Genomic DNA, 12,782 nt, shown 5'->3' on the forward strand with positions numbered 1-12,782 from the left:
ACGAAATGAAATCTAGGCGATATATACTTCGAAGGGTGTAAAACCCAGTTAAATAAGACACCTATGGGGTGCAATACACACTCTAAAATACACAGGGTATTCTTCAAACGACACAGGATCCTCCCAAGGTGGAAAACTTAATGATAATCACATCCCAGAGATCGTAAAACGAATTGTGAAGTCCACTTCGACGGGAGAGTGTAAATCACACCTTGTAAGGCACAAACGGGGTGTAAAATACACTTTAGAATACACAGGGTATGCTTAAAACTACACAGAATCCTCTTAAGGGGATATAATGGTCATAATCACATGGTAAATACAGAAAACGGAAACGAGGATTGTCCTCGGACGGGAAGATTCGAGATCGAGAAATACCCTAATATACACAAAATACACCCTAATACACACCTTAAAATACTCATTCTCATTAAGGGCGGCCAGATTATGCTCGTATTTAGCATACACCAGCCTCAGGTGCTGGTAGGTGTCCGGTAGGATATCCAAAATGAAAGGAGGCGAGTTCTTCAGGTTCATCTTCGCCTGCTGGCACTGCTTTACGACCTTGTCCATCGACTTCCAAGTCTTCTCCAGCGTCCTTCGATCCACCACGAGCTTCGGGGGAGCCATGGCGTCCGAAAGGGCGTCCTGCAGCCTCGACAGGAGGGAGGCTATGTTCTTGGGCTGTCCATTCCGCAATTTCCCCACAGTGGCCATCTTTTAGCTGAAGGGAGAGAGAGAGAGTGGGGGGGAAGGAGAGGGAGTGTGGGTGATAGTAGGTGAGGGCAGGGGTACCAACCTTACCGAGTTGTCTTTACTATGGATAGAACTTGAGAAATTTATCTATTTTAATCTATTTTATCTATCAACTATCTATCATTCTAATATTAATATTATGATAGATAGATAAATAGATAGATATATTTATCAATTTTATATAAACGAATTGTATAAATAGCTTTAATAAGTTGTCTTCCTTTACTATGGAGAGAACTTGAGAATTTATCTATTTTAATCTATCTATATCTATCAACTGTCTATCATTCTAAGATTGATATTATGATAAATAGATAAATAGATAGATAGATTTATCAATTTTATATAAACAAATGTATAAATAGCTTTAATAAGGTATATATATAGAAATAATAGTGTTCCTTTACTATGGATAGAACTTGTGAATTTATCTATTTTAATCTATTTTATCTATCCACTATCTATCATTCTAATATTGATATTATGATAGATAAATAGAAAGATAGATAGATTTATCAATTTTATATAAACGAATTGTATAAATAGCTTTAATAAGTTGTCTTCCTTTACTATGGAGAGAACTTGAGAATTTATCTATTTTAATCTATCTATATCTATCCACTGTCTATCATTCTAAGATTGATATTATGATAGATAGATAGATAGATTTATCAATTTTATATAAACGAATATATAAATACATTAAATAGGGTATATATATTGAATATTAGCTTCTATTCAATATCTTTATGGATAGGAGTTGAGAATTTATCTATTTTAATCTATCTATATCTATATATCTATCCACTATCTATCATTCTAAGATTGATATTATGATAGATAGATAGATAGATTTATCAATTTTATATAAACGAATATATAAATACATTAAATAGGGTATATATATTGAATAATAGCTTCTATTCAATATCTTTATGGATAGGAGTTGAGAAATTATCTATTTTAATCTATCTATATCTATCAACTGTCTATCATTCTAAGATTGATATTATGATAGATAGATAGATGGATAGATAGATTTATCAATTTTATATAAACAAATGTATAAATAGCTTTAATAAGGTATATATATTGAATAACACTGTCCATTCATTATTTTTATGGATATATTAATGTATTATACAATAATACATACATATATATACATTTATATATGTATATAAGTGTATTTAGTGAGTATATATACTGTATATTCATGAATAGAGTTCTCTTGCTTGAGGGTACACTCAAACACACTATTCTATCTTATTTCTCTTCCCATTTTTTATCTTTAGTTTATATATGATTTATTTTAATATTGTTACATTTCTTAATATATTTTATTTTAATTGTTCATTATTTCTCTTTTACTTTATTTAGTTCCTTATTTCCTTTCCTCATTGGGCTATTTTTTCCTTGTTGGAGCCTTTATAGGGGTTATAGCATCCTGCTTTTCTAACTAAGGTTGTAGCTTAGATAATAATAATAATAATAATAGTATATATATATATATATATATATATATATATATATATATATATATATGTGTGTGTGTGTGTGTGTGTGTGTGTGTGTGTGTGTGTGTACACATAAAAACAACTTGAAAAACATTCATAAATAATCAAGGAAAATTTTAAACAGCAAATAATTTATCTAGTGTTCGAACATAAATTTCTATATCTTTAACGATAATAACTGAATAATTTATTTATTATTAATTTTAAAACGATTAAAATATTATTTTATTATATTATAATAAATAATTAATATATTTATATCAAAATATTAACGTATTTTATTTAAATAACATAAATAAATAAGAATTTTAGTAGACTTAAGTCAAAAGTTCGAACATTAAGTGATATTTTAAGCTAACGGAAAACAGTTCGCTTCTAACGGAAAACAGTTCGCTTCTAAACCTTCAGGAACTAAACTCTTATGAATGAAATTTTACATTGATATCCTACTTAATTAAATAACTTTATAAGTACCTCCAGTGCATAAATAACACTATAAATATACTTATAATTAATTACTTAATATAAAATAGCCGTAGAAGTATTTATATGAGATATATAAAGATAAATAAGAGAGATAGTGTCTCAGGGAGAAGTGAGAGAACGGGGGGGTAGAAAGGAGAAGGATATCCTATTTTGATAAAAATTAATCCCCCAGGCCTCAAATCGAAGCCGGATTTAGTGAAATGTCATCTAGTATCCTATTATTTTATTAATTTCATGAATTGGAATCCCTGTCTCGTCCCATTTCACGAAATGGCTTCTATATGAATGAAATAACGCCTGCGAGTCCGGTGGGGTTGGTAGGCCTGACGTCATGTTTTGGCTGTGGGGAAGAGCCATTTTCGACCTTATGACCTGTGTGTGTGTGTGTGTGTGTGTGTGTGTAACACACACATACACACACACGCGTGTGTTTATGGTAGAAGTTATTAATAGCATTATTATTAAAGAGGTTTATATATACACACATATATAAGAACACCAAATTCATCCATTCTTAACCTTATAACTTGTGTGTGTATTACACACATACACACACACGTGTGATTATTTTAGAAGTTATTAATAGCATTATTATTAAAGAGGTTTGTATATACACACATACATAAGAACACCAAATAAATGCATTCTCAACTTTATGATCTGTGTGTATGTATGTGCGTGTTATACACACACGCCTGTCTCGTGTGTATATGATAGAAGTTATTGATAGAATTATTATTAAAGAGGCTTATATACACACACAACAACAGGCTGATATAAGTCTTTTTATAGTTTATATATGATATATCTGTTTTGATGTTACTATCTTTTAAAATATTGTTAATTTTTCTCATATCACTTATTTATTTCCTTATTTCCTTTCCTCCCTGGGCTATTTTTCCCTGTTGGAGCCCTTGGGCTTATAGCATCTTGCTTTTCCAACTAGGGGAGTAACTTGGCTAGTAATAATAATAATAATAATAATAATAATAATAATAATAATAATAATAAGGGTAGAAGAGACTATTTAGCTATGGTAAGCAGCTCTTCTAGGAGAAGGACATTCCAAAATCAAACCATTGTTCTCTTGTTTTGGGTAGTGCCATAGCCCCTCGTACCATGGTCTTCCACTGTCTTGGGTTAGTTCTCTTGCTTGAGGGTACACTTAGGCACACTATTCTACCTTATTTCTCTTCCTCTTGTTTTGTTAAAGTTTTTTTTTTATATATATAAATGTTTATTTTGATGTTACTGTTCTTAAAATATTTTATTTTTCCTTGTTTCCTTTCCCCACTGGGCTATTTTCCCTATTGGGGCCTCGGGGCTTATAACATCTTGCTTTTCCAACTAGGGTTGCAGCTTAGAAAGTAATAATATATGTACACACACACACACACACACACACACATATATATATATATATATATATATATATATATATATATATATATATATATATGTGTGTGTGTGTGTGTATATATATATATATATATATATATATATATATATAGCTCAAATATATCACACCAGACTCCTCCGACTCATACACAATATACACCGTTTTATTCTCTCTTATTTTTTCTACATTACCAGACCATCTAAATTTATCTCACTTGTTCTTAAGCACAATCTTTAATCTTTTATCTCTTCCACAACTGAGGTTAAAGGCTCATAATCATATATGTTTTGTCATAAGCGGACATTTTTTCTTATTTTCCTCTTTTGAAAACTTTAAAACTCTCTTACTTTCACTTACTATACTCAAAGCAGTGAGAAATGGACTATAGGGGAGGGCGCCTTGTTTTGAATGGATTCCCACACTGTTGCCACATCTTCACAGATCACTAGTTTGCCTTCTTTCATCAACCTTGCTGCCCCTCCTTAAATTCTGTCTCTTGCTTTCTCTATTTTATTTCTATAAATTGTCGTACAGTATTTCCGATACAGTATTGTATTTAAAATTATTCTATCCTTTGTTCCACGCCACCGTCAAAGTAAAATTCAAGGTGTGTTTTCTTTATAAAGGCCCCCACCCCTCCAAAGTGTGGCATATGAGTAGTGGCCCTCCCATGCTTATATGCCAGACATTGTGCTACACGCTCTGTGACACGAGCGTACACTCTCGCGATGAACCATTCCCCTACTTTAAGGTGGCTATGTGGCCACCTTCATAGTGAATACACTGTGAGCAAGTAGAGAGAGAGAGAGAGAGAGAGAAAGGGAGAGAGATAATTTTGGAAATTCACCATTTCATATAGAAATATATATAGAGAGAAAGAAATAGAGGAACAGAGTAAGCGAGAGAAGTTAGAGAGCCGGTTGGTGATATCTGAAGATATGGCAACAGTGTGGGAATCCATTTAAAACCAGGTGTCCTACCTTATTGTCCATTTCTCGCGGAGTTGAGGGTAATACGATCATCTTCGAACGTCAGATGCTGTTCGGCTATAAGATAAACAAGCTATGATACATCATGCGATGTCTTAAACTTAAATTTACTTTCACGTACCATATATAATGGTTTAGGTATCTTATAGCACCTTTCCAACCTTTTTATATACTTTACTCATCATGGTCAGTCATTTACACAATCAATTTCTTCCAGAATTCAGCTTTACTTCAAGTGACATAGACAACAATAAGGAAAAGTTATTTTTTTTTTATTATTGACATTAATACAGGTTTAGCCCAAATAAAAACAACCTGGCTTGACTACACTAGGCCTACTAATTTTGTTACAGGGTTTAAACTGGTCTAATGTGCAAATAACAAGACCTTATCAATCCTCTATCATCATTTTGTGCTTATATAATATAAATATAAAACTTTATACACTATAGGACCTAGAAAATCTGTTTGTCGTATACATTCTTAGGTATTTAGAGTATCGCGCGGCGTATTCTGCGATAATCGTAAACTCCACATTATTGAAGTACTTTAAAGTACTTCTTTAAAATCTTAATATCTTCAATCTTTCGTATGTCTAGTTGGAGCTGGTTATATATATTTTGGGGCTACATAATTTATATATATGATCAGGCAGGAACTTCTAAATATCAGTTTTATAAGTAAATCTTACGCGGAAGAATATAAGACCTATTAGAATAGGCAAGAATAGTACGCTATTTTATCACATACTGTATTAATCTATTGCTATTTACTAAATAATCTAGATTATAATAATATCTTTGACATAAATATCTTTGTTCTTAAATCCAGCTCAATTATACCAACATAGGCCTAGCAATCATCGCGTCGACATCGCGACAACATAATAGTTTAACGTTCTTATGTAGGCTAATATCACCTAAAACTGTAACTCTAAAAAATATATTATATATATTATGAAGACTTGTGGTATGAGATTAAATATATAAAAATGATAAAAAAAAATAAAAATTAATAATTTAAGAAAGTTCTGTCACTATACCATATGAATATGGAAATTTATGGTATGAAAATAGGAAAAACATATTTATTTGAATATATACATCAGATTGATAGATAAAAACATTTATAGTAAAGAAATATAACTTAAATGCTTAGTATTTATGAAAATTTCACACCCAAAATTAAAGTTTGATGCCATATTGGTGTCAAACATTAATTAAAATATGCATGAGATAAAATTAGAAATTCTTTACAGCCAATAGATAAAACTAATAAATAATACATATATTTAATTATATATATGAAATAAATCTTAAAAATATATTTATATATATAAATACAAGTAAAAGACAGTATTAATGGAAATTTTGATGATTAAACCAAGAAGGAAAATTAGAAATTCCTTAAAAGAATAGATAAAACTAATAAATAATACATTTATTTAATTATATATATGAAATAAATCTTAAATAATTTATCTATATATATAAATACATGTAAAAAACTTAGTATTTTAGAAAAATATTAATAATTAAAACCAAAAAGAAGAAGAACCATCCCAGCCATCTTGGCTTTGTGACGTCACGATGACGTCACGATGACGTCAGGCCGAAAAGCTCAGTCGCATAGATGGCAGTAGTTGAATCGGGGTGGAGTCCGAGCTACGCCCAGACCGAGTGAATTTTGTGTTATTTTTCCCTTATTTCCCTTAACACGGGCGACACGGAAGGGAAATACGGCCGAATTAAGGACCGGGCTGAACGGAAGAGGCGAAGTGAGGTGAAATAAGGTGAAGAGAGGTGATAATAAGGCCTAAATAAGGCTGATTTTCTCAATGTTTACATCGTAGGCCCGAGTCAAAATGGCGGGTGTTGGACCCTCCCGAATTTTTATATTTACAATTTGTCGGTTATTTGTCGGATTTCTCGGCTCGATTAGCGACATGTCGGTATCTTTATAATGTCGGGAAGGCTTGGGGATTTATAGGGATAGCTTAGGGTAGGATATATAGTCTGGATTTGACGTTTGAAATCAGCTGGTTCAATTTGTCGGTCATTTGTCGGATTTCTCTGCTCGATTAGCGACATTTGTCGGATTTCTCGGCTCGATTAGCGACATGTCGGTATCTTTATAATGTCGGGAAGGCTTGGGGATTTATAGGAAAGGCTTAGGGTAGGATATATAGTCTGGATTTGTCGTTTGAAATCAGCTGGTTCGAGGCTAGAGTAAGATTTATTTTGCCGGATGAGAGATTGGCTTCGAGGCTAAAGGTCGCGGTTATTTAGCCGGGAAAAAGATTTCTAATATATTTAATATTTTACCGGTTTATTTATCATACTTGGGATTAGTATATTATAGAAATATATATACCAGTCTTTGGAAATCTTAAATATTCAGTACAGGTTGAAATGTGAAGGCTAGGGAAGGCTATAACACGCAGGGTATATATGGAATAAAGTCTGCGATTAAAGATTAACGCAGATATTGCTCTAGGGTTGCTTACAATTTGGAAATAGCCGTCACGTAGCCTATGGTTTGCCTGGGAAGATCGGACCAAAGGTAGCTCGGTCAGGGAGGGCTCGTCCCGTTGGCGATCGGTCGAATTGTCCCGCGGTCGTTGGACAATTCGTCAAGTCATCCTGCGGTCGTTGGACAATTCGTCGCAACAATTATAAATCTATTTTTGGATGAATTAGTTATATTAAATTATTTTGAATTATTGCGGCATTTCTCGTTGGGTGGGACAGACTGAGCCAGTGATTAAATTAAAGGATAATTATTGTGATAAAATATTCCTAATGAAAATATTAAGATATTTATAGGTATTTTGAAGTTTTGATGCAATTAGGGTGAAAACACGTATTTTTAAAATCGTAGATATTTAAATATTCTCAAAGTTGATTGGAAAACCACATTTAAACGGAAACAAACTAAAAAAACGCTGTCTAACCTAACCTATGAACTATATCCTAACCTACTTACATGCCGATTGGGCTACGCCCCCATGCGACCCCGCCTTAGACTGTCGTATCCTAGCTTACCCTAAAACTGAATCTCGGCTCTTGTGTTGTATGAAAGCGGACACCTGTATATATGATGACGGCCGTCAAAGGCTACGGCAGTGTAGGGTGGGTCGCAGGGGGCAATAATGTTAAGTAGGTAAGGACATGGCTTGTAGGCAAGGTTAGGGGGTGAAAGTTTAGGTTAGTTGGTGTCCATTTTCTATGCACCTGGGAGGAACTGGCCGCTTATATACAAAGGCTCCAGAACATCACCTAACCAAGGAGCCTTATCCTAAGGGTTGCTGTGGCCTGATTGGTAACTTCTCTGCCTGGTGTTTCCCAGTTCAAGGTTCAAGTCCCGCTCAGACTCGTTAGTGCCATTAGTGTCTGCAACCTTACCATCCTTGTGAGTTAAGGTTTGGGGGTTTTGGGGAGCCTATAGGTCTATCTGCCGAGTCATCAGCAGCCACTGCCTGGCCCTCCCTGGTCCTAGCTTGGGTGGAGAGGAGGCTTGGTTGCTGATCATATAATACTGTACAGTATATTGTCAGTCTCTAGGGCATTGTTCTGATTGCTAGGGCAATGTCACTGTCCCTTGCCTCTGCCATTCATGAGCGACCTTTAAACCTTTATGTTCTGGGAGGGGCTAAACGCCCCTGCGATCCTGCCTTAGACTGCCGTAGCCTTACCTTACCCTAAGACTAAATCTCAACCCTGTTTTTATTTCCAAAATGCCATCACTCCTTGCAGCTTAACACCGAATCATATCTCGTCAATCATAAAAACACCATTTTAAATATCGTATTTCTGAGAAAAATAAACTTTTTACCCTTAAATAGAATCGATTTGACCGGTAATTAAAGAGGTCACGGTTGTCCCAACTGACTATATACTGTACACCCAAAATAATTTGTTTTATTATGTTTTATTTAAGATTTTACTACCAGTTTCCTGTTTGTTCTATGTTTTGACATTGTTACTGTTTTTTAGAATGATTTATTGTCAATTTATTCTCATCATTTATTAATTTCCTTATTTCCTTTCCTCACTGGGCTATTTTTCCCTATTGGAGCCCTTGGGCTTATAGCATCTTGCTTTTCCAACTGGGGTTGTAGCTTGGCTAGTAGTAATAATAATAATGATAATATAGGTAGACATTCAGGGCACAATACTCTAGACTTTTTTATCAGAAATATTAGAATCGGAATTATTTATAAATGGAAAATTAGAATTCAGTTATAAATGTTGAAATTAATTTGTATACAAATATTAAAGCAGTATGTACAATGACACAATAACATTAAATCACTTGATGTATTTTTTGCCGACATAATTTGGCCAGGTACGACTAGTTCGCTATTAAATGATCAGGCGAAGTGATGATGATGATGATGATTATTATTATTATTGTTATTACTAGCTAAGCTACAACCCTAGTTGGAAGAGCAAGATGCTATAAGCCCAAGGGCTCCAAAGGGGAAAAATAGCACAGTGAGGAAAAGAATAAATAAACGATGAGAAATAATGAACAATTTAAATAGAATACTTTAAAAACAGTAACAACATCAAAACAGATTTCATATATAAACTATAGAAAGACTTATGTCAGCCTGTTCGACATGAAAACATTCCCTGCAAGTTGGAACTTTTGAAGTTCTACCGATTCAACTACCCGATTAGGAAGATCATTCCACATCTAGACAGGTCCTTATATATTAGTTGAAAAATATGTATCGGCTTCGGTTATACATGCTTTACTTACTTTGAGGGCTGTTTTTCCTACTCTCTACAGGACATCCACTGTCATTTTATCTTGTTCGTTCAGAGTATTCAACATTTCGTATCACTTATTGCTCATAACACCTATTGTGATAATTCCTTCTTCATAATTGTCTTGGGAATGCTATTATTGTCAATACGTTGTTACTAGATTCAGGAAAATATAGACAGTCCCACTGTAAACTAAATAGAATTCCACAGTTTGAAATTTTAATTCATCAGTATTCTAAAAGTTTTATTCCTGCAGTGACCAGATTGTGGAATGAGCTACCTAATTTCGCTGTTGAATCGGCAGAACTTAAGTTCAAACTTTCGTCAAATGTTTTTATGTTAAATCATACGATTGACCTATTTTAGTTTTGCTACTGATCTTAAAATATTTTTATTCATTACTTCTCATATATACTTTTATTTTCTTATTTCCTCTCCTTACTGGGCTATTTTTCACTGTTAGAGCCCTTGGGCTTATAGCATCATGTTTTTCTAACTAGGGTTATAGCTTAGCTTGTAATAATAACAATAATAATAATCCTCAGAATGTCCTAATTTCTTCGTTTTTCATTTTCTATTGAGTTTTACCATAAAACCAAATGTTGATCTTAACCCGTTTACCCCCAAAGGACGTACTGGTACGTTACACAAAACTCAATCCCTTTACCCCCATGGACGTACCGGTACGTCCTTGCAAAAAACTGCTTTGTTCCGTAACCGAAATACAAACCACGCTATTTACAAAGGGTTATTACTTTTAGCGTAGCTGAAATGGCGAGCCATTAGAATTTAACGAGGGTGTATTACCCCCGCGCTAGTTAGCGGGGGGGGGTAGGGGAGTGGTAGCTAGCTACCCCTCCTCCCCCTCACACACAGGTGAATACTCACTTTCACTTTTGGCTCGGACTGTGACAGACGTCTCTGTCTTGGTCCTCGCTTGGCAGCCATTGTCTGTTTTGTCTTTACTTAATCGCTTACTTTTCTTTTACTCAATATATATGTAAACATGTTTTCATGTTTGTATATATATTTGAGTATAGAAATAAGTAAGTTTCCTTTTCAGATGTGTGTGTGTAGTGTACGATATCTACGTGGAGGCCTCGGCAGTTAGGCCACCACGGCCTAATTTTATGGGTTGCGATCGAGTTTGACTTCGGTCTTTCTCTCTCTCTCTCTCTCTTGAGGTCGTTCACCCTTTTACTATGTTTTACTACGCCCTTGTAGCTTCCTTCCCGTGTGGGTGGGGTTGCTACGCCGTATATTTTGTCTCAATTAGTTTATGAATCTAATTGTAGTTGTTAATTTTTCAGCTTGTAGAACGATTCCTTTCGGGGTTTTCGTTTTTTCTTTAGTGTTCATTCATTTTTAAATTACATAATTACATAGTTACATAATTATAATTGTTATAATTCTGTTTTGGTTACAGCTCTCCTTCCGCGAGTGTAAGTGGTTGTGAGGGCACGTGCCTGTTGTGTAATTCTTGTTCCTTTCCCTCGGGATTCCTCTTCGGAGCCTTCCCGGGGGAATGAATGTGTACTAATATTATTTGTTTTATTTTTTTACAGTTACCGATCTAGTTCGTTTCTGTAATATAGCAACGGTGTGAGCTGTCTGGTTGAGTCCTGGGGATTCGGCTGTTGCTGCCTCCCCCCTTGTATTGTCGTCAGGGGCGTGTCTCCTTCTACTGGTAGTACTCCCGTGTCGACGGACAGCTCTCCAGTTCATTTTAGAACAGTCAGGAGGCTTGCCTCCTTGGGCGGATAACTTTCCTTCCGAGGGAAGTTTTTTCCTGTCCAGGCTTGAGCTTTTCCTCTTTTGGGGGGTTCTTCTCTTGCCTTTTTTTCGTGCGACTATGCTCTTGGTGCTGAGCGGTCGCACCTGCAGTTTCGCTCAAGGGGCTGGGCAACTGCAGGAGCTCCTCTTCGGAGGATTGCCCCTTTTAGGTCACTGGCTGACCAGTCTCTTCCACGAAGTGTTTCTCTTTCGTTCGCGAGAGAGTACACTCATAGAGACTCCTCTTCGGAGGTTTCTTCTGTTGCTGTTGCTGTTGGCCTCCCTCGCCGTAAGGCCCTCCGTCCGCCTCGTCGTAAGGGCCTCTCATCTCCCTATAAGGGTGCTTGAGGCGCCTTTTTGAATCTCCGTTTGCAGCCTACAACTTCTTTTTCTCGATCTTCCGTCTTGGTGCAGATGGACAGCAGTCTAATCTCGTCTTCCGACGGGCAACGGTCTTCCCGACGGACAACGGTCTTCCCGACGGACAGCGGTCTTCCGACGGACATCAGTCTTCCGACGGACATCAGTCTCCCGGCGGACAACGATCCCTTCGGGGCAAAGGGTTGCCCCCACGGGGGTTCTTCCCTTGCGTGTCAGGGTTTCCCTGCGCGCCCTTCTGTTCGTCAGCGCTCTCCTGTTCGTCAGCGCTCTCCTGTTCGTCAGCGCTTTCAAGATGATCTTCCCTGCGGTTCCTGTTACGCGCCCTGTGCGCCCACGTTCGCCCTCGCGATCTAGAACTTCGGTTCAGGTCGGGGTCAAGGACTCTTCTTCTTTGCGCAGGCTTCCACGCGTAGCCTTCTGCTCGTCAGCGATCATCAGCTCGTCAGCGATCATCAGCTCGTCAGCGATCATCAGCTCGTCAGCGATCATCAGCTCGCCAGCGATCGTCAGCTCGTCAGCGATCTCCGGATCGCCCACGTGTGTTACAGCTGGCACGCCAACGTTCTCCAACACTTCTGAAGGAACATGGTTCGCCAGCTACTAGCTCAACTGCGGATGCTGATCGCCATCGCGCGACCCTCAACTGCGGATGCTGATCGCCATCGCGCGACCCTCAACTGCGGATGCTGATGGCCATCGCGCGACC

The 12,782-nt window shown here is 36.3% G+C and overlaps 2 protein-coding genes across 4 annotated transcripts in view; one reads left to right on the forward strand and one right to left on the reverse strand.

Moving 5' to 3' along the window:
• The window catches only part of Cbl (E3 ubiquitin-protein ligase CBL), a 54,051-nt gene extending 53,313 nt beyond the window's left edge, over window positions 1-738 (reverse strand). Inside the window, exon 1 of the mRNA XM_068365738.1 lies at window positions 412-738. Coding sequence (XP_068221839.1) covers window positions 412-717 — 306 coding nt within the window. The 5' untranslated portion in view covers window positions 718-738. The remainder of the gene's footprint in view (window positions 1-411) is intronic.
• Window positions 739-6,762: 6,024 nt separating this feature from the next.
• Cdc42 (Cell division cycle 42) overlaps window positions 6,763-12,782 on the forward strand; it is a 32,139-nt gene continuing 26,119 nt past the window's right edge. The window contains exon 1 of one of the 3 annotated variants that reach the window (XM_068366221.1): window positions 6,763-6,949. The gene's annotated coding sequence lies outside the window, so the exon portion shown is untranslated. The remainder of the gene's footprint in view (window positions 6,950-12,782) is intronic. The other 2 variants (XM_068366220.1, XM_068366222.1) reach the window with 2 other exon arrangements.

This window comes from Palaemon carinicauda, chromosome 43 (assembly GCF_036898095.1).
Source record: "Palaemon carinicauda isolate YSFRI2023 chromosome 43, ASM3689809v2, whole genome shotgun sequence".
NCBI classification, from domain to species: Eukaryota; Metazoa; Arthropoda; class Malacostraca; order Decapoda; family Palaemonidae; genus Palaemon; species Palaemon carinicauda.